The sequence below is a fragment of the Musa acuminata genome, chromosome BXJ1-5 (assembly GCF_036884655.1).
Source record: "Musa acuminata AAA Group cultivar baxijiao chromosome BXJ1-5, Cavendish_Baxijiao_AAA, whole genome shotgun sequence".
Classification (NCBI taxonomy): Eukaryota; Viridiplantae; Streptophyta; class Magnoliopsida; order Zingiberales; family Musaceae; genus Musa; species Musa acuminata.
In genome coordinates this window covers 30078146-30105000 of record NC_088331.1, presented here as the reverse complement: position 1 = coordinate 30105000, position 26855 = coordinate 30078146, and the positions used below count along the sequence as shown (strand labels likewise).

Sequence of the window (26855 nt, the reverse complement as noted above, 5' to 3'; positions counted from 1 at the left end):
CCCATTAACTTAATCTTGGGGCAATTGAGCCCTTGATAGACCTAAATTGGACCAAATGGATCAGCCCATTCGGATCTAGATTTCTTGGCCAAAGGTAGCACCGCCTGGGTCGGCGGTGGCACCGCCCAGGGCTCAGTCTCTGAGCTCTGGCTGGGTGGTGCAACCGCCTCTGATAGAGGTGCAATCGCCTGAGCTCGGTCTCCGAGCTCTAGCAGGAGGTGCAACCACCCTTGACAGGAGGTGGCACCGCTCAAAGGCTCAGTCTTCGAGCTCTGCCAGGCGGTGCAACTGCCAGACCTCGAAATTCTGGGAGATGATAGTTTTGAGCTCGAAATTCAAATTGGGTTGGGGCCTATAAATACCCCACCCTTTCAATAATGAAAGGGCAACCCAAAGGCACCGAAAGCTTGATCTTACTATGTGATTTTAGAGCTCAAAAGTGTTGTAAAGTCTAGAAGTTCTCCTCCCTCTTTTCTTCAAAGTTTTGATCTTCAAGAGAGGAGAGAAAAGTTTGTAAGGGTTGTCTTCTAAGCCCGTCAAAAGGAGTGAAACTATAAAAAGGTAGTTAGCCTTCGCCTATTGAAGGAAGGCATCTAGTGGACGTCGGTGAGCTCGTCGGTGGAGGAAGCCAGAAGTGGATGTAGGTCAAGATTGACCGAACCACTCTAAAATCGCGGTGCTCTCTGGTTTGTATTTACTTTGAGCATATTATCTTTACTGTAAACCTCCTCAATAGCTTACTGGCTTCTACGCATTTACGATCATGTTTTAAAGTTTAGTATTTTCCGAATCGGTGTTTAGACGTAAATCAGTTTTATCGTACGAACATCATATTTCAGTTTGCGCTTACATTCTGATTTCCATCATAACTGCAAACTGCCCTTATAGATTCGCTTTAACTACATCTTGCTTGATCGCAAGTTAAAGTGATTTACGAATCGGCTTTTCTACCGAAATTGCTCTTATCGTACGAACGCAGTTTTAATCGTCAAAAGTTTTCCGCTGCACTAATTCACCCTCTTAGTGCTCTTGATCTTAATACTTCTGCTATGTTTAACATAAATATTAATATTTATGCATGCTCAACCAATATTTCGTAGAATTCTAAGAAAGATACTTTGGAAAGCATGTACTTCAATATTAATAGTTGAAAGTATGAGTATATTATTTATTATATTTATTAAGCATAGACATTATAAATCATATTATGAAGTTACAGTAGCATATACATATTATTTGTATTTCTGTTAGTATGGTAGTTATAATTAAATGTGTGTGAGACCTAGGCACTATATCAATTTCAAGATTGAGTATGACAAACATATTATATTGATATATGGATATATAGGATCAAGGACCTCGATTCATAACTCGTAGAGTCCCCTCATTCTTTTTGGTGGTAGAATTAGGTATATCCATCGATTGATTGTTTAATTTATTTGAATCTTAAAGTTTAAGTTGTATAAAAAATAATTAGTCAATTCAAATATTATAGATAATTTAATATTGATGAAAGGATGATCCAAAACATACCATAAAGCTACTCCTAAAAAAAAAGATATACGATACTATTCTTTCCTAATTTATATTATTTTTGCTAAAATTATTCTAAGTTTATATTTATTTCTAACTTAAAAATCCTAATCTAACTTTTTTCCTATTGTTTAGTTATTTTTGGAGAGTTTTTTAATAATTTTTGGCATACCCTCAGTATAACTTGGTATAAATACAGACAGAAATTATAATTCTTGCTCTAGAGTACTACAAGCGTAAATTCCATTAGTTGCTCTCTACACTCCTGAATCATGAAGTGCAGATTTCAATTACATGTCTTAATGTAACACAGCTTGCTTCTCAACCATGAGCCATTTTGTTTAATCAAAATTTCACACTGATATCATGAAATTCTTGTGCTCTATCAATTCAATAACGCGCAATCGAAACTCATCCTGATGCAAATTAAATTTGGTTAAGAATGTACATGGTGTGCTTTTCTCCATGTGTTCTTAACAGTAATAGTTTTTGTGCAGCCAATAAGTTCTCATGGTGTGGGCAAAGTTCTGGATTCTGGGCATCCAGATTTTAAAGTAGGTGATTATGTGTGGGGGATGACGGGTTGGGAAGAGTATAGCCTCATTACATCAACAGAGCACCTCATCAAGATCAACCACACTGATGTACCTCTTTCTTACTATATTGGTATTCTTGGTAAGTTTATATGCTTCATGATGTGCAAGTATTTCTGATATCATAGGTTTTTTACTGAATAACTGTATGTTAATCTTTCTGTGAGAGAACAATTTGGTTCTCATGGATGAGTTTATCTAGCTAGCAGCTATGTAGGCATCCCTGTTTTTATTATTTTATTTTAACTTGCAACAGCAATAAGTTGATGGTGAATGCATCGATTACTATATAATATAGTAAAAAAAAAAAACAATTAGATGATTATTTATAACAAAATTTAATAATCAGTTAGGAACAATTTCTTATAGTTTGACTTCAAGGTTGACACCCGATATTTGATACACACAGAACAGATGAACAAGTTTCAGTGGTACAGAAAGATTTGCAGGAGGAAGAGATGGAGTTCATTTAGGGTACCCACACAAATTAATAGAGACTACTTTTCATTTACTTCATGTAGTTGGTTATGGCTGCTCTGTTTCAATAAAGGTGGTGATATTTAGCGTATTGTGAAATTTTTTATATGATGACACCTCATTGGTTTTTTCTTCTTAGAATAGTTTCATAAAAATTGTAGTACGATTAAATAAAATTAATCTTGCATTTTACATCGATAAACTTTTAGCAAGGTCTTAATTGTATATACCACAGGTACTCCAGTTATGTTGTCGTCCGAGTCATGATTGGCGACAAGCCTCACGTTTTGAAGGGGTACCCATAAAAAGCATGCTATGAAGCAACTTCTTTCGGAAGTGCAAAATGAGGAACTTATTCTGATAAAAGGAATTTTTATTTAAGTCATTTGGTTCACAGTAGCCAAGGACATTTAGTTGCAATTGCAGCTTTATAACTTTCTTTAGTGATATTTGTTACGGTAAGTAACTTTTTTAGTCGTGGTCTCGGGGGCCGACGCGGTTCAGTTCGGGTCTGGAAGGCGGGGATCTCCCTGGGGGCGCTCCTCGGGGTCTCCCGGCGGTTCGGGTCGGCGGTTCGGGTCGGCAGGTCGGGTCGGGAGGAAGCCCCGCCGCAGCGCCGGGAAGAGGCGACTCCGTCTCGCACCTGCACACAGGTCGGGCCGGGGGCTCGGCCCGACCCCTCCGACGATCAAGTTAGCGATGATGTGGCGAGGGTTTTGGAGGAAGAGAAACCTCCGTGTGTTGAGTGTGTGATCCTCCCTTTTGCTTCGGACTCAGGGGTATTTATAGAGGGGGTTTGATGTTACCTGACGCAGTTGTCTACAGGGCAGGACTGTACCTTTGGTGGCGTCTGACATTGCCACTGGGGTTGCGTGGGAGGCCGAGCTGCTGCAGGGTATGGCGATGATGTGGCGAGGGTTTTGGAGGAAGAGAAACCTCCGTGTGTTGAGTGTGTGATCCTCCCTTTTGCTTAGGACTCAGGGGTATTTATAGAGGGGGTTTGATGTTACCTGACGCAGTTGTCTGCAGGGTAGGACTGTACCTTTGGTGGCGTCTGACATTGCCACTGGGGTTGTGTGGGAGGCCGAGCTGCTGCAGGGTATGGCGTGCCTCGGGCATCGTGTTGCTCAGGGGAATGCTATCATGGCGTGTCACATCGCCATTTTTACCCCTATCATATGCCCCCCCCGAAAGGAGCTATGCGTCAGTTTTTGCATGCGGGGAGCCCGATGCATGGCTTCTTACTTCAGGTGGGCTGTTCATGAGGATCCGAGGGGCACGACGCAGGTGGGCCGGCCGCGCGAACGTGTCTCGAGCAGCACGAGGCCGAGGTGCGCAACTTAGTCAGGAAGTCGAGCAGGGTTGGACTCGGGGGCAATGAAGCCGATAAGGGCAGAGGAGCACTGCTAGTCATAGGTGCCCAGCAAGCCAATCACGTGAGTGATGGCACGTGTGACTTGATACAGAATCTTTTTGCTTATTATATTTTGGCGTATATCACTTTATAACTATTGCATAAATGCATATATATTGTGATGTCCTTGGATTTGTGCAATGGGAATCGGATCGTGATGAGATCACGATAATGAGATCGATTCACCTTTAAACACATATCCTAAATAATCCCGGTCATAGGTTACTCGAGAGGGACATCGTGATAACCGGATAGACTGGTGTGCTGTATACCCGTCCATATGATGGATGCAGCTGGTCTCATAGCTGCTCGTGTAGGGACACTAGGGATACAGTACAGGTGCTCATTGGAGAATGAGTTCACTGATTGATCCGCTTACGGAATGCTGGATGGTTGATGATGCCTTATTGTCAGACAACGATTCCGTAGTCCTAGTGGTGTATCTGGTTCTTAGACTTGAGACACCAAGGATGTCCTGTATGAGTGCTCCACTCTTTGATACCAGACTTATAGGTTTGGCTGTTCCCAGATCTAGTACAGCTGGTCATTGGGAGTGGTAGTCGACCTTACAAGGGCTATTGAGTGTCGATAGAGGATCATCCACTCTCGGTATCATGAGAGGAATATCCCATGTGTTCTTGCTCAGACAAATCCCTGGCCAGGGTCATTCGGGTTGAGAGAGAAAGAGTTCTCCGGGAGAATCCGATTAGAGCGAGACTCGAGTAGAAACCGTATGGGTCTGACAGCACCATGCTCGATATACGGTCTCTGGGATATTAGATGGATGAGGGACTATAGGTACATGGTAACTGAGGACAGACAGGTCCAATGGATTGGATTCCCCTGTATCGTCTGGGGACTACGGCGTAGTGGCCTAGTACTTCCGTAGTCGATGAGTCGAGTGAATTATTACAGAGATAATAATTCACTCAGTTAGAAGGAGTTCTGACAGGTATGACTCACGGCCAGCTCGATATTGGGCCTAGAGGGTCACACACATATGGTAGGCATTGCGATGAGTAGAGGTTCGGATATGAGATATCCGACGGAGCCCTTGTCTTATTGGATGCAGATCCAATACCCACTAGGGAAGGACCTATTAGGGTTTGACACGGGATCTCTATAAATAGGAGGGATTCACAGCCTCATAGGCAAGAGTCTTTGCTTGCCCTTCCTATTCTCCTCTCCCTCTCCCCCTCAGAGTAGGCCTGGAGTTTTGAGGAGCGTCGTCGCAACCCTGCTGTGTGGATCACCGCTAGAGAGGAGGACGCTTGACCTCCTTCACCCTCTCCTAAGGATTTGCAAGGAAACAGGGATATACGATCTCCCTAGGTAACACAATCTTTATACGCAGTTTTGTGTTTTTTGCGGATTTTGCGCACCAATCTTCGCACGACGATGAACATCTTTTTGGGAATCGGGGATTTTTTGTTTTCTTGTTCTTCCGCTGCGCATATGATGTCGCCCCCTATGATTTCCCAACAGTGGTATCAGAGCCAGGTTGTTCGTGCGAATGATTAGTTTTTGAACTGCGTGTGTTGTGTTTAGGAAGAATATTGACGTCAAAATCGTTGACGCAAAAGCAAGGAAGGGCAGCAACAGTTGCTGCCCTCGATCTGCATGCCTGCAGCCAGCCGCAGCCGCAGCCAGGCAGCACAGCGCCGGCGCATGCGCAAGCGCTGTGCCTGCAGCAGCCGGCCGGCGGTCTGCTTGTAGCAGGCTTGCGGCCGGCGGGGCTGGCAGCCCGCTCGGTAGAAGCGCCTGCGGCCACTGAGCCCGCGGGCAGAGGCGCCGCGGGGCAGCAGCGCGGGCTGAGGCACCGCAGGGCAGCGGCGCCTGTGGCCGCTGCTCCCACGGGCAAAAACCCCGCAGGGGCGGCCGCCAGCGAGACAGCACCACCTGCGGGCGCTGACTCGCGGGCAGAACCGCCCGCGGAGGCGGCGGCGCCCGCGGGGGCGCCCACCTGCAGCGGCAGCGACCCCAGCGGGCGTGCCACCTGTAGGCGAGGGCAGTGCCCTCGCCCTCGCCGCACAGGCCGCCGCCAGCAGGGGTGGCGGCGGCGGCGGCGCAGCAGCAAGGGGGAGAAGGGCATTAGGGTTTTCTGGGCAAAAAGACAGTTTTGCCCCCTCGGAATTTGAGAAATTCCAGTTTCTGTCTTTTGTCCAAATTACGAAAATACCCTTAGGAATTGAGAAATTCCCTATATATCCCTGATTTCAGAAAATATTAATTAATTAAAAGGTTTAGTTGATTATTATTTTTATTATTATCTAGTAGTCCTACATGATGATGATTATTTATACATGTGATGTATGATGAGTGGACGGATGATCATGGACCGTGTGATGTGTGTACTTGTGATTATTATTATTGAGGTCTGCGAACCTCCATTATATTTCTCGTTTATTATCGGGCCTGCGTGCCTATGATTAAGTTGTAATCACATGAGGAGGCGCAGCGGGAGCGTGGATGCCATAGCGGGACCCACGAGACGGACGATCGTGATGCATGGAGATGCATCAAGATGTCGACGGAACCGACGAGGACGAGATGGACGATCACAAGGCATAGAGATGCACCATTGCACACATAGATCTTGATGTGAGTGATTAGGCCTACTGGCTCGGGCCTAATCATATTAGGTTGTGGTCCATGATCATCTGGTGTGATTGCTTATACACATACTAGATATGTATATATATTTGCATGCGATGTAGATATATATTAAATATGCATATGTGTGACATGTCATATTAGGAGACCAAATCATAGAAACATCTCTCGATAATATTAAGTCGGTAAACGTGAGGCAATTAGATTGACCCACGTGGCCTTCCATCGTTATGAGTAGGAACCGAATCCCGGTGTAGGTTGAGTTGGTCGAGTCCCTCGAGACTCACCTATATCGCGATTCGCTATCTTGCTTACGACATAGAGATGTCACCGGTGACCTGAGGGCATGATATGCTTGGTCGAGTCCCTCGAGGGTATATCATCAAATCAGACTCATCTTGTAACGAAGGTGTTGACTTAACTGAGCATCATGGTTGGTCGAGTCCCTCGAGGCCATGGTGATTCGGAGGCCGAACAGGACGGGAATCACAAGGAGTTATGATCGGCAAGAGTTGTCTACCTTTTAGGCTTAGTGTGATTGGTCGAGTCCCTCGAGGTTACACTAAGACGCTGATTGGATCCTGATCCCCACTAGAAGTCTGCCGGAGACTTCCGTTTTCACGTGCTGAGGGTGTCGCGTGACTCGTTAGTAAAATAGTGGGAGCATATTAAGATAGAAGTCCATATCTTGATAGTTTATTTCTTGCAAAATCTGCATGTTATTCATTTTTGCTACATCTTTATTTTCAGAAAATGTCGCTTTCAAATCCCTTACGTGGCATACTTGATGTCAACCGCCTCACTGGTCCAAATTATACGGATTGGCCCCGTAACTTGAGAATTGTTCTCACAGCGGAGAAAATCGTGTACGTCCTTGATACAGTGATGCCTACGCCCGAAGAAGGGGCAAGCGAGGATGAGATCGCTCGCTACGTGAAGTACATTGATGACTCCACTCTTGCTCAGTGCTATATGTTGGGCTCTATGACTCCAGAGTTACAGAGACAACATGAAAAGATGGATGCCAGATCCATTCTCCTACATGTCCGTAAATTGTTTGAGGAACAGGGAAGGACTCAACGATATGAGATATCCAAGAGCCTTTTCCGCGCTAGGATGACTGAGGGGACACCGGTTCAGAACCATGTCCTAAAGATGATTGAGTGGATAGAGAAACTCACAGGTCTAGGAATGGTCCTAGAGGATAACTTGTGTGTGGACATTGTGCTTCAGTCCCTACCAGATTCCTTTTCACAGTTCATAATGAACTTTAATATGAACAAGCTTGAGGTGACTCTCCCAGAGCTCCTCAATATGTTGAGGGAGGTAGAGAGTACTATTAAGAAAGAGAAGCCAGTTCTCTACACTGGTGAGACCAGAAAGAAAAGGAAAGCAGAAAGGTCCATTAAGAAGGGAAAGGGCAAGGGCAAACAAGGTAAAGCAAAGGTTGCTAAGAAAGACCCAACAAAGGACAAAGGCCAGTGCTTCCACTGTGGTAAAGATGGGCACTGGAAGAGAAACTGCAAAGAGTACCTTGCAGAAAGGGCGAAACAAAAGCTTAATGAAGCTTCAGGTACATTCATGATCAGTCTCCATTTGTCAGACTCTTATGATAACACATGGGTATTAGATACCGGTAGTGCTTATCATATATGTAATTCGTTGCAGGTTCTAGCAAGGCCTAGGAGACTAGAGAGAGGCGAGATGGACCTCAAGATGGGTAATGGAGCAAAAGTTGCTGTATTAGCTGTTGGCGAGGTCGCCCTACATCTGCCTAGTGGAGCTTTTATTGCATTAGATGCATGTTATTTTGTTCCTTCTATTATCAAAAACATTATCTCCATTTCATGTTTAACAGTTAGTGGATATAAATTTGTTTTTGAGAACAATGGTTGTTCGATATTATTAGATGATAAGATCATCACGAAAGGAACATTGCATAATGGTTTATTTATGTTAGACACCACTCCACATATCATGAATATAAATGTGTCCAAAAGGAAACGAGATGAGTTGAACAGTGCATACCTGTGGCATTGTAGGCTAGGTCACATCCATGAAAGAAGGATTCAAAAGTTGCTAAATGATGGATATCTAGATCCATTCGACTATGTGTCATATGCAACTTGTGAGCCTTGCATTCGTGGAAAACTGACCAACTCTTCATTTAGTGGAACTGGAGAGAGAGCCACTGAGTTGTTGGAACTCATACATAGTGATGTATGTGGACCCATGTCAACTCATGCCATTGGAGGTTACTCCTACTTCATTACATTTACTGATGATTTCTCAAGGTATGGATATGTGTACTTAATGAAGTACAAGTCCGAGGCCTTTAAGAAATTCAGAGAGTATAAGAATGAGGTGGAGAACCAGACTGGAAAGAGTATCAAAACTCTTCGATCAGATCGAGGAGGTGAGTACTTAAGTACAGAGTTTACTCACTTCCTCAAGGACCATGGGATATTATCCCAATGGACACCTCCTTATACACCTCAGCTCAATGGTGTCTCTGAAAGGAGAAATCGTACATTATTAGATATGGTACGGTCCATGATGAGTTTCGCTGACCTACCCATCTCATTCTGGGGATATGCCCTATAAACCGCAGCTTACCTTCTGAACAGAGTTCCAACTAAGTCGGTGGTGTCTACACCATATGAGATATGGAAAGGGAAGAAGCCTGATCTTAAAGTAGTTAAGATTTGGGGCTGCTCTGCCCATGTTAAAAGACACAACCCCGATAAGTTAGAATCAAGGACAGGGCGATGTAAATTTGTGGGATACCCCAAGGAAACTTGTGGGTATTACTTCTATCATCTCGAGGACCAAAAGGTCTTTGTAGCTAAGAGAGCAGTGTTCCTTGAGAAGGAACACATTCTTGACGGAGACAGTGGGAGAATGATAGAATTGAGCGAGGTTGGAGAACCAAGCTCAAGCACCACTCTACAGCCCGAGTCTGTTCAGGTATCTAATACACAAGTTTCAACTTTACGCAGGTCTGATAGAGTATCCCATCCTCCTGAGAGATATGTGGGACATATTAGAGCAGAGGATGTAGAGGATATTGATCCTCAGACCTACGAGGAGGCTATTATGAGTATAGACTCCGGGAAGTGGAAAGAAGCCATGAATTCTGAGATGGATTCTATGTACTCCAATAAGGTTTGGAACATAGTTGATGCACCCGAAGGTATTGTACCCATCGATTACAAGTGGATCTTTAAGAAAAAGATCGGAGTAGATGGAAAGGTAGAGACCTATAAAGCAAGGCTAGTGGCTAAGGGGTATCGTCAAAGGCAAGGTGTTGACTACGACGAAACTTTCTCACCCGTAGCAATGCTAAAATCCATCAGAATTCTATTGGCTATTGCAGCACACTATGATTATGAGATCTGGCAGATGGATGTGAAAACCGCATTCCTCAACGGGAACCTGGAGGAGGAGGTGTATATGATGCAACCTGAGGGATTCGTGTCCAAGAACTGCCCAGATAAGGTGTGTAGGTTGCTTAGATCCATTTATGGACTAAAGCAAGCTTCCCGAAGTTGGAACATAAGATTTGATGAGGCAATCAGATCTTATGACTTCGTTAAGAACGAAGATGAGCCTTGTGTATACAGAAAGGTAAGTGGGAGCGCTATTAGCTTTTTGGTGTTATATGTGGATGACATCCTCATCATTGGGAATGACATAGAAATGCTATCCACAGTAAAGGCTTGGTTATCTAGACACTTCTCCATAAAGGACTTAGGGGAAGCATCCTATATCTTGGGGATTAGAATCTATAGAGATAGATCCAAAAGGATGCTTGGCTTGTCCCAGTCCAGGTACATAGAAACCATTGTCAAAAGGTTTGGCATGGAAAATTCCAAAAGAGGTCTCATACCGATGAGACATGGGATATCGCTTTCTACGAGTATGTCCCCAAAGACTCCAGAAGAAAGGGCGAACATGGATATGATACCTTATCCCTCAGCAATAGGGTCTATCATGTATGCCATGCTATGTACTAGGCCTGATATAGCGCATGCTCTGAGTGTCACGAGCAGGTATCAGGCGGATCCAGGCTTGGAGCACTGGAAAGCAGTAAAGTGTATCCTTAAGTACTTGAGAAGGACTAAGGATCTTTTACTAGTATATGGAGGTAATAGCCTTAAGGTTGAAGGCTACACTGACTCAAGTTTTCATTCTGATGTCGATGATAGCAAGTCGAATTCAGGGTATGTGTACACCTTGAATGGAGGAGCAGTGTGCTGGAAGAGTTCCAAGCAAGATACCACTGCTGACTCGACCACAGAGGCGGAGTACATTGCTGCATCAGATGCAGCAAAGGAGGGAGTCTGGTTAAAAAAGTTCATCACAGATTTGGGAGTCGTGCCGGATAGTGAGGAGCCGATTTCCCTATATTGCGACAACAACGGGGCAATTGCTCAAGCGAAGGAACCTAGGTCTCATCAGAAATCTAAGCATGTTCTGAGGAGGTTCCACCTTATCATAGAGATCGTGACCCGAGGAGATGTAGCAGTGGAAAGAGTTCCATCCGAAGATAACATTGCAGATCCACTAACAAAGCCATTGTCTCAGGTTGTCTTTGAGCGTCACAGGGGTCTGATGGGGATCAGACACATAAGTGATTGGCTTTAGGTCAAGTGGGAGATTGCTAGTCATAGGTGCCCAGCAAGCCAATCACGTGAGTGATGGCACGTGTGACTTGATACAGAATCTTTTTGCTTATTATATTTTGGCGTATATCACTTTATAACTATTGCATAAATGCATATATATTGTGATGTCCTTGGATTTGTGCAATGGGAATCGGATCGTGATGAGATCACGATAATGAGATCGATTCACCTTTAAACACATATCCTAAATAATCCCGGTCATAGGTTACTCGAGAGGGACATCGTGATAACCGGATAGACTGGTGTGCTGTATACCCGTCCATATGATGGATGCAGCTGGTCTCATAGCTGCTCGTGTAGGGACATTAGGGATACAGTACAGGTGCTCATTGGAGAATGAGTTCACTGATTGATCCGCTTACGGAATGCTGGATGGTTGATGATGCCTTATTGTCAGACAACGATTCCGTAGTCCTAGTGGTGTATCTGGTTCTTAGACTTGAGACACCAAGGATGTCCTGTATGAGTGCTCCACTCTTTGATACCAGACTTATAAGTTTGGCTGTTCCCAGATCTAGTACAGCTGGTCATTGGGAGTGGTAGTCGACCTTACGAGGGCTATTGAGTGTCGATAGAGGATCATCCACTCTCGGTATCATGAGAGGAATATCCCATGTGTTCTTGCTCAGACAAATCCCTGGCCAGGGTCATTCGGGTTGAGAGAGAAAGAGTTCTCCGGGAGAATCCGATTAGAGCGAGACTCGAGTAGAAACCGTATGGGTCTGACAGCACCATGCTCGATATACGGTCTCTGGGATATTAGATGGATGAGGGACTATAGGTACATGGTAACTGAGGACAGACAGGTCCAATGGATTGGATTCCCCTGTATCGTCTGGGGACTACGGCGTAGTGGCCTAGTACTTCCGTAGTCGATGAGTCGAGTGAATTATTACAGAGATAATAATTCACTCAGTCAGAAGGAGTTCTGACAGGTATGACTCACGGCCAGCTCGATATTGGGCCTAGAGGGTCACACACATATGGTAGGCATTGCGATGAGTAGAGGTTCGGATATGAGATATCCGACAGAGCCCTTGTCTTATTGGATGCAGATCCAATACCCACTAGGGAAGGACCTATTAGGGTTTGACACGGGATCTCTATAAATAGGAGGGATTCACAGCCTCATAGGCAAGAGTCTTTGCTTGCCCTTCCTATTCTCCTCTCCCTCTCCCCCTCAGAGTAGGCCTGGAGTTTTGAGGAGCGTCGTCGCAACCCTGCTGTGTGGATCACCGCTAGAGAGGAGGACGCTTGACCTCCTTCACCCTCTCCTAAGGATCTGCAAGGAAACAGGGATATACGATCTCCCTAGGTAACACAATCTTTATACGCAGTTTTGTGTTTTTTGCGGATTTTGCGCACCAATCTTCGCACGACGATGAACATCTTTTTGGGAATCGGGGATTTTTTGTTTTCTTGTTCTTCCGCTGCGCATATGATGTCGCCCCCTATGATTTCCCAACAAGCACAATGCAGGCGGGCTGGCCGCGCGGGTGTGTCTCAGGTGGCGTAAAGCCGAAGAGCCGAGGAGCACGACGTAGATGGGCCGGCCGCGCGAACGTGTCTCGAGCAGCACGAAGCTAAGGTGCGCAAATTAGTCGAGCAGGGTTGGACTCGGGGGCAATGGAGCCGATGAGGGCAGAGGAGCACAGCGCAGGCGGGCTGGCCGCGCGGGTGTGTCTCAGGTGGCGTAAAGCCGAAGAGCCGAGGAGCACGATGCAGGCGGGCTGGCCGTGCAGGCGTGTCCCGGGTGGCGTAAAGCCGAGGGCCGAGGAGCACAACGTAGGCGGGGTGACCGCGCATGTGTGGTCTCGGGATGGCGTAGAGCCGAGGGCCGGGGAGCACAACGCAGGCGGGGTGACCGCGCAGGTGTGGTCTCGGGATGGCGCAGAGCCGAGGTCCGAGGAGCACAACGCAGGCGGGGTGACCGCGCAGGTGTGGTCTCGGGGTGGCGCAGAGCCGAGGGCCGAGGAGCACAACGCAGGCGGGGTGACCGTGCAGGTGTGGTCTCGGGGTGGCGCAGAGCCGAGGGCCGAGGAGCACAACGCAAGCGGGGTGACCGCGCAAGTGTGGTCTCGGGGTGGCGTAGAGCCGAGGGCCGAGGAGCACAACGCAGGCGGGGTGACCGCGTAGGTGTGGTCTCGGGATTTATGGAGCCGAGGGGCACGACGCGAGCGTACTGGAGGCACTGGTCTGTCTCAGGAACATGGAACCAAGGAGCACGACGCAGGCGGGGTGACCGCGCAGGCGTGGTCACGAGGGCCATGCGACCGAGTAGCATGATCAGGCGGTCAGGACGCGAGGACGCGGCCTCAGGCACCACGCGGTCGAGGAACTTGACAGGCTATCGGGCCGCGCCAAGGTGGATCTTGGCAACGAGCGGCAGAGGTGCTCGGTGTAGGCAGGCTGTGACCGAGGGGCGAGACCCAGGTGGGTGGGCCACCCTAAGGCGGACTCGGCGGTGAATATGGCCGAGGAGTCCGGCGCGGACGGGCTGGCCGCGCAGACGTGTCTCGGGGTTTATGGAGCCGAGGGGCACGACGCGGGCGTACTGGCGGCACTGGTCTGTCTCGGGAACATGGAGCCAAGGAGCACGACGCAGGCGGGGTGACCGCGAGGGCCATGCGACCGAGTAGCACGATCAGGCGGGCAGGACGCGAGGACGCGGCTTCGGGCACCACGCTGTAACGGACAAACTTCTAAACAAGATGTTGGATGTAATGCTTATGTCTGTCTGTTGTCTTTTGGCATGTTCATGCCTTGTACAGCAGGTAGAGGGGCAGCCGAAGGCTTATAAGTCCCATTTTAGTTGGGTTGGTGGCCTCTTTAGGCTTGTAAATAAAGGTTGTGTCATGTGGACACGTGACAGAGCTTTTCGGTCTATAATGGACCATTTTACCCTTTGTTGTGCAACTATTCAGAGCTTGTAAAGTCTGTTTGTAATTTGCATTGTCTATGAAGTGTATTTCGGACATGTTTGCCTATGGATCCCGATTGAGGCGTTCTCTTTAACCCGTTCTCTCTTTTGTTGGTCCTAAGGGACAATGGGAGGCTTCGGGGAGGCTGACCTTTGCGGACGGATGCGCGAGGGTGCCGCACGCCTTAGGCAAAACCAGCTAAGGTCGTGACAATATGGTATCAGAGCGGGACAAGCACTCATAGAAACACTTGACATGCAAACGTGGGGGACCTAGCGGGGCTGCGTTGAGGGCAGTCAGCACACGCGCGACCGTTTGAGGGAAAACGGGCATGGAGATGTAGGGAAAAGAGTCGCTCAGAGGAGCGGGCATCTAACATTGGCATTTTGAGGAATGGCCAACCCTTCGCGCAAGAGGCACCACGAGAACAGGCAAGCTTGAAAGAATGCGGAGCGCACAAAGGTTGGGATGGCTGAGTTTGAGCTACGGCTCAACGTTGACAACTATACTTGATGGTGCTCTAGGCAAGCGAGGCGCTTGGCAAGAATGAGACCATCCAAGGTGGAATGAGTTGTTCAACGACCAAAAGAGTTATGCAAAGCTCACAGAGGTGAGGGGAATTGCTAACTCGAAGAATTTGGTACTCATGCATGGGCTTGTATGCGGACGATGGAATGTTCGTGGCCATCCCAAGGCGACCCAGACTCGGCGCCATGGAGCATTGAAACTTTCTCTTCGTCATGTGAAGGATACGTCCGGAGGAGGCTGAAGTGTGCAACGAGTTTTGCATGTTGCTAGGCCTTGAGGGGTGCGGCGGTGGCTGTATTGACGTGGAGGCGCAATCTAGCAAGTGCGTTTGTAAGAGGCAGAGCAATGCACAGCTTGTTCAGCAGATCGGAGTAGTCCAAGGGGATGGTGGTCTCCGAAACGAAGAGAGATGTTGCTCCAACGGGACAGTTATCTAGGAGGGATAAGTCTCGGCACTCCAGAGGGAGAATCATGTGAGACGGACTTCACATGTTGAGGAGGAGTACCTCACAAACAACAACTTCACGAAGCTCGATGGACTGAGCAAGCGGAGAGGAGTTGTCGCATGATCTCGCTCGAGAGAATGCATTGGTGGATGCATTGCGAGATCAAGTGGGGGAGCGACCTGAAGCAACTTAAATGAAGGCACACTTAGAGTCGATATGGAGATCGGACTCAAGGGAGGGCTGACCCGTGGAATGGAGGGCGCGAGGGCCACCATCGACTCAATGCAAAAACGAGGAGCGGAGCAACTTGGGTGTAACTTGGCGAAGTACCCAAGCCGCATGAAGGGAGCCAGCAGAGAAGTTGGAACATGGAGCAGAAGCACAATGCTTTCCTTAGACAGAGGTCAAAGACATGAACTCTTGCAGAGGCAAGGGTAGGATCATGTTGTTCCATGGGTCCATCATTCTGACGGAGCGGACTCATCCTGCATGGTGCCAAAGATGAAGGGAGCTTCTGGGCACATGCACCTTATCTCGAAGGAGCATTTGATGGAGGAACTAAGGCGACTCAATTTGCGGAGGCGAAGTTGGGTTCAGAAGGTCTTAGCACGGGGCAAGAGGACGCAGAGGCGGGTACTCTTGAAGAATATGCCATAGTGTTGCCATTCAAGTTGCCATGAAGGAAGCAGTGCGCAGCGGAGATTGTGCTGGTAGGGGCAGAGGCCCAGGATCCAGACAATGGTGCACAAACTACAGTGAAGTCGGTGGACTTCGGGAGCTACTAGGCGACGGACTGCCCTAGAGTGGTGCTTCATCTAGGTGTGATCCAAGAGTGGGTGGATGAAGGTCGATTGCCAAAGGAGTGAATAAAATCGAAGGTGGAGGAGACCCTGCGATGTATTGGCAGAGGCCACACATGGAGGGTTCACAATTCGAGTTTAGTCCACAAAGATCAGAATGCAATGGAGATGTCACCAGGAGGTGACATGGTGCAGCGGATCGTGGTGGAACAGTTCGTGGCAATGCGACACACACGACAGTGTCCTGTGAGGGATGAGATCATATGGAGGTATGATCGGGAGCTACTGGGAGCTCCGCTTTGGTGAACAACACGACGGCAAGAAGGGCTATGGATTCAAGGAGTGAAGGCCATGGTACCGCAGAGGCGGGTCTTCCGGGCGTGCACCGAATTTTGCATCGGATGAAAACCTTGGTCATCAGCATATGGGGGCTGGGTTCCACCAAGGGAAAAGTTTGAATGCAAGTACCAGTGAGTTCCATGGGAGGGACTTGATCATGCAGAGGTATGATCGAAGCAACTGGAGAGTTGGATTGCTCAAAAGCTCATATTCGCTTAAGGGAGCCCGACAAGTCAGAGGACAAGGTCGAGTAAGCGAACGTTGCTACCAAGGAAGCTAAGGAGAACAGAATCGGTGCAAACTCTACAACGTGATGGCAGAGGCCATGCATGGGAGTTGCAGTCTGTCTTTCCATCGACCAAACGGACTGCTTGGAGAACACAGAGGTGTTGAAGCAGGGGGTCGAAAGGGGCGAGGAAGCGACGATGAGTCCAGAGGGACTTAGCTACCCAAAAATCAAGCATCAGTTAGAATGGAGGTGGACTCAGAGGAGTGCCACGGAGACATCTCTACTGATTGTGAAGAAAAGGGATACAGAGGCGAGGCGACGGATAGTAGGGCCATGGGCATGGCAGCGCCATGGTACCGCAGAGGCGGGACTTCCGTGCAAGTCATTGATCCCTTGCTCTCACGGAGGGAGAGCGCTTGGTCGTGAAAGGGGCCGAGGAGGTGGAGCATGCAGAGGCAATCTCCAAGTATCGAGACAAGGCTGAAGGGCAGAGGCCAAGAAACTTCGTAAGACCGGTGTCAACAAGTTTCTCATCAAGATAGCCGTAAGTGAAGGACTTCGGGTCATGCAAGAGTGCACGACCAAGGAACGAAGCAGGCAGTACGCGGTGCTGTACCTTTGCTACTCAGTGGAGTAGGCGGCAGGGTTGATGGAGAAGACGGTACAATCCCAGAGGCGACCTCATCTATCAGAGAATTACTCCAAGTTGGGGTGAAAACTTCCTGCATTCCAGAAGTTCAATGGCTTTGAGAAGGTGAATCATAGTAGCTAACTCAACGCGAGGGTGCCGCAAGCCTTAGGCAAAACCAGCTAAGGTCGTGACAACGCGGCCGAGGAACACGACAAGCGGTCGGGCCGCGTCGAGGTGGATTTCGGTAGAGATTGGCCGAGGTGCTCGATGTAGGCAAGATGCGACCGAGGGACACCGCTCAGGTGCGCAAGCCGCGCTGAGGTAGGCTCGGCGCAAGCAGGCTGCGACCGAGGGGCGAGATCCTGGTGGGCAAGCCGCCCTGAGATGGACTCGACAGTGAATATGGCCGAGGAGCTCGGCACAGGCAGGCTGGCCGCGCAAGCGTGTCTCGGTGGGTATGGAGCCGAGGGACACGACGCAGGCGGGCTGGCGGCGCTGGTTTGTCTCGGGAACATGGAGCCAAGGAGCACGACGCAGGCGGCTGGCGGCGTAGGTGTGGTCTCGGGCATTATGCGACCGAGGAGCACGACGCAGGCGGGCAGACCGCGCAGGCGTGGTCGCGAGGGCCATGCGACTGAGTAGCACGACGCAGGCGGGCAGGATGCGAGGACGTGGACTCGGGCACCACGCGGCCGAGGAACATGACAGAGGCGGACAGGCTGTGCCGAGGTATATCTCGGCAGTGATTGGCCGAGGTGCTCGGTGTAGGCGGATAGACCGCGAGCTGCGCTGTCAGCCGAGCAACTGAGGCGGGCTGGTCGCGCAAGGGGCCGAGGCAGCAGGCAGCGCTGTCAGCCGAGCAGCTGAGGCGGGCTGCCGCGCATGGGGCCGAAGGGTCAAGGCAGCGGGCTGCACCGTTAGCCGAGCAGCTGACGCGGGCTGGCTGCGCATGGGGCCGAGGTAGGATGTTGTGCCGTCAGCCGAAGAGCTGACGTGGGGTGGCCGCGCATGGGGCCGAGGCAGCAGGCAGCGCCGTCAGCCGAGCAACTGAGGCGGGCTGCCTCGCATGGGGCCGAAGGGTCAAGGCAGAGGGCTGCACCGTCAGCCGAGCAGCTGACGCGGGCTGGCCGCGCATGGGGCCGACGCAGCAAGCTGCGCATGGTGTCGAGGGGCCGAGGCAGCGTGCTGGCTGCAGCATCTTGGCTGCGCATGAGGCCGAGGAGCCGAGGCAGCGTGTTGGCTGCAGCGCGTTGCTGCGCATGGGGCCGAGACAGCGTGATGGCTGCAGCGTGTTGGCTGCGCATGAGGCCGAGGGGCTGAGCTGCGCATGGGGCCGAGGAGCCGAGGCAGCGCGCTGGCTGCGCATGAGGCCGAGGAGCCGAGGCAGCGTGTTGGCTGCAGCACGTTGCTGCGCATGGGGCCGAGGAGTCGAGGCAGCGCGCTGGCTGCGCGCTGGCTGCGCATGAGGCCGAGGAGCCGAGGCAGCGTGTTGGCTGCAGCACGTTGCTGCGCGTGGGGCCGAGGCAGCGTGATGGCTGCAGCGTGTTGGCTGCGCATGAGGCCGAGGGGCCGAGGCAGTGGGCTGCAGCGCGTTGCTGCGCATGGGGCCGAGGCAGCGTGATGGCTGCAGCGTGTTGGCTGCGCATAAGGCCGAGGAGCCGAGGCAGCGTGTTGGCTGCAGCGCGTTGGCTGCGCATGAGGCCGAGGGGTCAAGGCAGCGGGCTGCACCGTCAGCCGAGCAGCTGACGCGGGCTGGCCGCGCACGGGGCCGACGCAGCAAGCTGCTCATGGTGTCGAGGGGCCGAGGCAGCGTGCTTGCTGCAGCGTGTTGGCTGCGCATGAGGCCGAGGAGCCGAGGCAGCGTGTTGGCTGCAGCGCGTTGCTGCGCGTGGGGCCGAGGCAGCGTGATGGCTGCAGCCTCTTGGCTGCGCATGAGGCCGAGGGGACGAAGCGCGCGGGCTGGTCACGCGCGTGGGGCCGACGCGCGCGGGTTGGCCGCGCGCGTGGGATCGAGGGGTCGAGGTGCGCGGGGCCGAGCCGCGCGCGTGGGACCGAGGATCTGAGACGCGCGGGCTGGTCGCGCGCGTGGGGCCGACGGGGTCCAGGCGCGTGGGACCAAGGGGTCCAGGCGCGTGGGGCCGACGCGGGCGGGTTGTTCGCGCGCGGGGTGCCGTCGCGGGCGGACTGGCTGCGCGCGTGGGGCCGACGCAGCAAGCTGCGCTGGCTGTTCGCGCGCGGGTGCCGACGCGGGTGGGCTGTTCGCGCGTGGGGCCGAGGAGCCGAGACTCGGCTGCAGTGGAGCAACCCAAGAGAAGGTTAACATACCGTTATTCCGGGCCCTCCTTCTAACGCCAATCTGTTACGGTAAGTAACTTTTTTAGCCGTGGCCTCGGGGGCCGACGCGGCTCGGTTCGAGTCCGGAAGGCGGGGATCTCCCTGGGGGCGCTCCTCGGGGTCTCCCGGCGGTTCGGGTCGGCAGGTCGGGTCGGGAGGAAGCCCCGCCGCAGCGCCGGGAAGAGGCGACTCCGTCTCGTACCTGCACACAAGTCGGGCTGGGGGCTCGGCCCGATCCCTCCGACGATCAAGTTAGCGATGATGTGGCGAGGGTTTTGGAGGAAGAGAAACCTCCGTGTGTTGAGTGTGTGATCCCCCCTTTTGCTTAGGACTCAGGGGTATTTATAGAGGGGGTTTGATGTTACATGACGCAGCTGTCTGCAGGGCAGGACTGTACCTTTGGTGGCATCTGACATTGCCACTGGGGTTGCGTGGGAGGTCGAGTTGCTGCAGGGTATGGCGTGCCTCGGGCATCGTGTCGCTCAGGGGAATACTGTCATGGCGTGTCACATCACCATTTTTACCCCTATCAATATTAGTTTCCACTTGAAAATAATGGGAGAAACCAATAGTAAAGTCTTAAGATGTCAGATGTCTTTTACTTGATGCAATCATGTGGTTTTCTGAGATAAGGAAGCAGCAACTTTCAAGTAAGTATAACTACGAAGCACTTCATTTGGTGCATGATGTTTAGTCTACATTAGTATTTATCAGACCATCATTCATCTTGCTTTGAAGTTCTAGAGCAAGTGTATGATGAAAAGGAGTTGCAACCCTGTAAAGGAAATCCAGGGAGAGTCAAGCTCTTCTAGAGTTCAATTCTGCATCTCCAAGAATTTGGTATCTTCATGTGAGCATGGATTTTTAGATCCATATCACTTAAAACTCTAATTAAAGTGAAAGACATTGTTTAGGTTTATTATTAGGAATTTTAGACACCTAAATTCATCCACTGGAATTATAAAAACCTATAGAATCAGGCTGAAGGTCTAGTAAGCTTAACTACTCTGTTCATCACACTTCAATGAAAACATCTTTGCTATTCGGCCTTCAGGCATGCCAGGACTCACTGCTTCTGCAGGATTCTACGAGATATGCACCCCTAAGAAAGGTGAATATGTATTCATATCAGCAGCATCAGGTGCTGTTGGCCAACTTGTGGGGCAATTCGCGAAGCTAATGGGCTGTTATGTAGTTGGAAGTGCCGGCTCTGATGAAAAGGTATGAACTGATGTTCGAGTTCTGTAACATCGCTTAGTCGACTAATCGATGGCATGCATATGCAGGTTATCAGATATCAGTCAGTCTCTTGGATGTTGCAAGTTAATTTTTCCTAAACTGCATCTAAAAAAATGCTGATGCATGAAGTTAAATTGGAATTGACATTGTTGTTCCAGACCTGAATTCGATAGAGAAAAGGCAAATGTGGTTCAAAAGACAAACTCATGTTTTACAGAGAGATAAAAATGACAAAAGAAACTAGTCTCATGAGTCATGATTTGTTAGAATGTCTGTCCGAGTGTGCCATGTTTTACTTACTGTTACATTTGGTGGAAGAGGCAAAAACATGTATTATTTGTGGTTCTCATCACTATTTCTACTAATAAACATCACCCTCTTCTTTTGCATTTTTCCTCAGGTCAATCTACTGAAAAATAAGTTGGGCTTTCATGAGGCTTTCAACTATAAGAAAGAACCAGATCTGAATAAAGCTCTGAAAAGGTTGATTTAGAACTTCACATATATTGTCTTTTCGCATCTCTTTTCTTCACGTGTAATGCATTATTTGCCACGAGCAACACCGAAAACATGATCGATCCTGCATGTATATGGTAGTAAAGTTCTGTCTATGACTCCTAAAGCTCTATTTTAAACAGTATGTTAATTTATTCAGTCTAAAAGAACACTTTTTTTGGTTTTTTTTTACTTAGGTGTTTCCCAGAGGGTATCGATATCTACTTTGAAAACGTAGGTGGTTCGATGCTTGATGCTGTTCTTGCCGACATGAGACTCAATTGCTGTACGTGGGATTGTTGGTCCAGTCGATATGTGGGTTTAGACAATTTGGGTCATAAGCCCAAATCAACTAATTAGAGATTAGAGAGAACGAAATTAGGGTGCGATTAGAGTAAGAGCGTGCAGCGATGCGGCTGCATGGAAAAGAGGAGAGAGAAAGTAAGGTTTCTGAGTTTTTCTGCTTGACAATCGGTGGCCAAACGTTATCAGTTTCGGCCCAAATTTTATGTGGAGAATCCTTGCAGCAAACTCTACAATCCTAACGATGTTGATCTGCAGTTTACCCTCTCTAAGGTACTTTTCTGCGATATCCACTTTGTGAGACCTAGAATTCTCTTTGGAGGAGATTCACCTATGTGCTGAAGATATGCTATTCTTGAGCGAAGATCTATGTTCTTGATGTTATTCTGATCCTCTAGTTATTCTAGAGAAGACCTACTGTAAACCTGTTATCATTATTATTGATAGTGGAAGTTTGAGGTGGACTACGGTCCCGTGGTTTTTCCCATATTGGGTTTTCCACATTAAAAAGATTTGGTCTCATTGTGTGATTGATTTATTGCTCTATTGTTTATGCTGTGCTGATTGATATTAGCATTTTGATATCAAGTTGGTATTTTGATGAGGAACCTATTTTGATACACAAAGAGGGAAAAGAATTATTCTGCATTAACAGGTTTCTTCCCAACAAGTGGTATCAAGCATTAGGTTGTTTGGTGCTAGTTTTCTTGTGTGATTGAAATGGAGCAATCAGATGGTATGATTAAATTGAACTCATCAAATTATTCCACTTGGAGGCGTCTGATGGAAGATTTGCTCTATTGCAAAGATTTGTATAAGCCTATCAAGGTTAAAGATAAACCTTCTATTATGGACGATGAAGAATGAGAAGTTCAACATAGAAAAACTATTGCCTATATTAGAAGATGGATGGATATAAACTTGCATGAGCATATTTCAGATGAAATCAGAGCTGATGTTGTTTGGCAAAGGTTAGAAAATCTCTTTGTGAAAAAGACAGTGGGAAATAGAATTTCTCTCCTCAGAAGGCTTGTAAATTTGAAGTATAAAGACAGTTTGCTAAATGAAGATGCAAGAAGGAAAGAACAGGGTGAATCTTCTTCTGGTGCATTTGTTACTGAAAAACAAGAAAGACATGGAAGAAGTCATAGCAGAAATCCATATGGTTATAGAGGAAGATCCAAGTCTAGAAGAGATATCAAATGTTTTCACTGTAATATGCCAGGTCACATGAAGAAAGAGTGTAGGTTTTGGAAGCGAGAACAGAATGAAATGAAGAAAAATGAGAAAGAGATCAATATAGTTGCTGCTAAAGGTAATATCACTATTGTCTGTGATGAAGGTTGTGTTAGCCTTGTAGCTCAGGACAGTAATTGGGTAATTGACTCTGGTGCTTCATTTCATGTTACTTCTCATGGTGATTTCTTTAGATCTTACAGTGTTGGTGATTTTGGTAATGTCAGAATGGGAAACAATGGTACATCTAAGATTGTGGGTATTGGAGATATTTGCTTAGAGACTAGTATTGGGAGCAAATTGATACTCAAAGATGTAAGGCATGTTCCAGATATTCGTCTTAACTTGATATCTATAGGTAGACTTGATGATGAGGGCTTTGCATATTATTTTGGTGAAAGTAAATGGAAACTTACTAAAGGTTCTCTAATTGTGGCAAAAGGAAAGAAGATTAACTCTTTTTATGTCATGGAAGCTAAGCTACACAAAGGAGAGATTAATGCAATTCGAAAAGGTGAAAGTATAGATCTTTGGCATAAGAGGCTTGGACATATCAGCGAGAAGAGACTTCAAACTCTTACTAGAAAGCAGTTCTTACCAGAGTTGCAAGGTACATCTCTTAAATCTTGTGATCATTGCTTAGCTGGAAAAACACATAGAGTTGTATTTCAGATATACCCATCATCTAGAAGATCTGATGTTATTGATTTAGTTCATACTGATGTTTGTACTATGCAAACTAGAACTCTTGGAGGTGCTCTTTATTTTGTTACTTTTATTTATGATCATTCTAGAAAAGTTTGGGCTTTTGCTTTGAAATCTAAAGACCAGGTACTCGATGCTTTTAAGGAGTTTCATATCAATGTTGAAAGAGAAACTAGCAGAAAGCTAAAGTGTGTTCGATCAGATAATGGTGGCGAGTACAAGGGTCCTTTTGAGAATTATTGCAGGTTCCATGGTATCAGGTTTGAGAAAACAGTTCCTAAAACTCCTCAGCAGAACGGTGTGGCAGAAAGGATGAACAGAACCATTGAAGAAAGGATTAGGTGTATGCTTTCCCACGCCAAGTTACCAAAGTCATTTTGGGGGGAGGCTATGAGAACTACAGTTGACATGATAAATCTTTCTCCATCAGTTCCTTTGCAAGGTGATGTTCCAGAGAGAGTATGGAGAGGAAAAGATATATCTTATAATCATTTGAGAGTCTTTAGGTGTGAAGCATTTGTTCATATTCCCAAAGATGAGAGGTCCAAGCTTGATAATAAGGCAAAAGCATGTATCTTCTTGGGATATGGTCATGAGGAGTTTGGGTCCAGTTCCTTCACCTGTAGTTCATGATGATCATGGGGGAGATGAACAAGAAGATTGTGGTGAGAATACTAGTGATGATACACCTACAGTTGATGATGCTGAACCAACTAAACAGGCACCTCCACCATCAGTTGAGATTCCATTGAGAAGATCCACTAGAGAGCGACAACCCTCTACCAGATATCCTCCACATGAATATGTTATGCTTACTGACGGGGGAGAGCCAGAAACTTACCAAGAAGCTATTCTACATGAGAATAAGAGTGAGTGGGTTAAAGCCATGCAAGAAGAGATGAGATCCTTACTTGAGAACCACACCTATGACTTGGTAAAGCTGCCGAAAGAGAAGAAAGCTCTCAAGAATAAGTGGGTTTATAAATTGAAGACTGAAAATAATAGCTCACAACAAAGATACAAGGCACGACTAGTTGTGAAAGGATTCAGTCAGAAGAAAGGTATTGACTTTGAAGAAATATTTTCTCCGGTTGTGAAAATGTCCTCTATCCGAGTTGTTCTTGGTTTGGCTGCCCGCTTGAATTTAGAAGTTGAGCAACTTGATGTAAAAACAGCATTTCTTCATGGTGACTTAGAAGAAGAAATTTACATGGAGTAACCAGAAGGTTTCAAAGTCAAGGGAAAAGAAAATCTGGTATGTAAGCTTAGGAAAAGCTTATATGGACTCAAACAGGCACCTAGACAGTGGTACAAGAAGTTTGATTCCTTTATGATGAGCCAAGGGTATGATAGAACCACATCTGATCATTGTGTGTTTATGAAGAAATTTTCAGATGATGATTTTATTATTTTACTGCTATATATTGATAATATGTTGATTGTTGGCCATGATGTTAGAAAAATTGAAAAGCTTAAAAGAGAGCTAAGTAAGTCTTTTGCCATGAAAGACTTAGGATCGGTGAGACAAATGCTTGGCATGAAGATTCTTCGTGATAGGAAGAAAAGGAAGATTTGACTATCTCAAGAGACTTACATTGAAAAGGTTCTTGAAAGATTCAACATGAGTAAAGCCAAAGCAGTTTGTTCTCCACTTGCAGGTCATTTCAAGCTGAGTTCAAAACAATGTCCTACAAGTGAGAAAGAAAAAGAAGAAATATCCAGAGTGCCTTACTCATCTGCAGTAGGCAGTTTGATGTATGCTATGGTTTGTACTAGGCCAGATATAGCTCATGTAGTTGGAGTTGTTAGCCGATTTATCTCAAATCCTGGAAAGGAACATTGGGCAGCAGTGAAATGGATATTAAAATATCTAAGAGGTACTTCCAGGTTGTGTTTATGTTTTGGTGATGATGAACTTATGTTAGAAGGGTACACAGATGCAGACATGGTAGGTGATACTGATTCCAAGAAGTCCACTTCGGGATTCTTGATGACATTTGCAGGAGGAGCAGTCTCTTGGCAGTCTAAGTTACAGAAGTGTGTTGCTCTATCAACCACAGAAGCAGAATATATAGTAGTTACTGAAGCCTCCAAGGAAGCTTTATGGATGAAAAAGTTTCTACAGGAATTGGGCTTGAAACAGGAAGGATATACTGTTTACTATAACGCGCTATTCACCTCTCCAAGAATTCAACATACCATTTTAGATCCAAGCATATTGATGTGAGATATCACTGGATTCGTGATGTGCTTGAGATGAAAGAATTACAGTTGGAAAAGGTGCATACCAATGATAATGGTTCAGATATGTTGACAAAGTCTTTGCCTAAGGAGAAGCTTAAAGCATGTAGGCGAAGAGCGGGTTTGGTACAGCCTATCATATGAGCTGGAGGGGGAGAATTGTTGTGTCCAGTCCATATGTGGGCTTGGACAATTTGGGCCATAAGCCCAAATCAACTAATTGGAGATTAGAGAGAACGAAATTAGGGTGCGATTAGAGTAAGAGCGTGCAGCGTGCGGCGATATGCAGAGAAAAGAGGAGAGAGAAAGTAAGGTTTCTGAGTTTTTTTGCTTGACGATCGATGGTCAAACGTTGTCAGTTTCAGCCCAAATTTTATGTGGAGAATCCTTGCAGCAAACTCTACAATCCTAACGGCGTTGATCTGCAGTTTACCCTCTCTAAGGTACTTTCCTGTGATATCCACTTTGTGAGACCTAGAATTCTCTTTGGAGGAGATCCACCTATGTGCTGAAGATATGATATTCTTGAGCGAAGATCTATGTTCTTGATGTTATTCTGATCCTCTAGTTATTCTAGAGAAGACCTACTGTAAACCTGTTATCATTATTATTGATAGTGGAAGTTTAAGGTGGACTACGGTCCCGTGATTTTTCCCACATTGGGTTTTTCACGTTAAAAAGATTTGGTCTCACTGTGTAATTGATTTATTGCTCTATTGTTTATGCTGTGCTGATTGATATTAGCATTTTGATATCAAGTTGGTATTTTGATGAGGAACCTATTTTGATACACAAAGAGAGAAAAAAATTATTCTGCATTAACATTTTTCTTCCCAACAGGGATGATGGTGTGCACAACCTACTTACCCTGATCACCAAGTGTATCTGCATGCAAGGGTTCTTGGTATCCAACTACTACAAATGCTACAGAGAGTTTGAGGAGAAAGTAGTGCAGTACATAAAGGAAGGGAAGATTGTATACATAGAAGACATAGCTGAAGGACTCGAGAATGCTCCTTCGGCACTCACAGGCCTTTTTGCCGGTAGAAAAAAGGACTCAGTTATCTATCTTTTCTAATAGTCATATAAC

General features: G+C 47.5%; 1 protein-coding gene across 1 annotated transcript in view; it reads left to right on the top strand.

Annotated features, from left to right (window-relative positions):
- The window catches only part of LOC135673932 (2-alkenal reductase (NADP(+)-dependent)-like), a 56338-nt gene extending 29495 nt beyond the window's left edge, over positions 1–26843 (top strand). Inside the window, exons 2-8 of the mRNA XM_065183332.1 lie at positions 2031–2208; positions 20601–20767; positions 21186–21268; positions 21478–21582; positions 22936–22952; positions 23014–23023; positions 26606–26843. Of these exons, the coding sequence (XP_065039404.1) occupies positions 2031–2208; positions 20601–20767; positions 21186–21268; positions 21478–21582; positions 22936–22952; positions 23014–23023; positions 26606–26843 (798 nt within the window). The remainder of the gene's footprint in view (positions 1–2030; positions 2209–20600; positions 20768–21185; positions 21269–21477; positions 21583–22935; positions 22953–23013; positions 23024–26605) is intronic.
- The last annotated feature ends 12 nt before the right edge of the window (positions 26844–26855 follow it).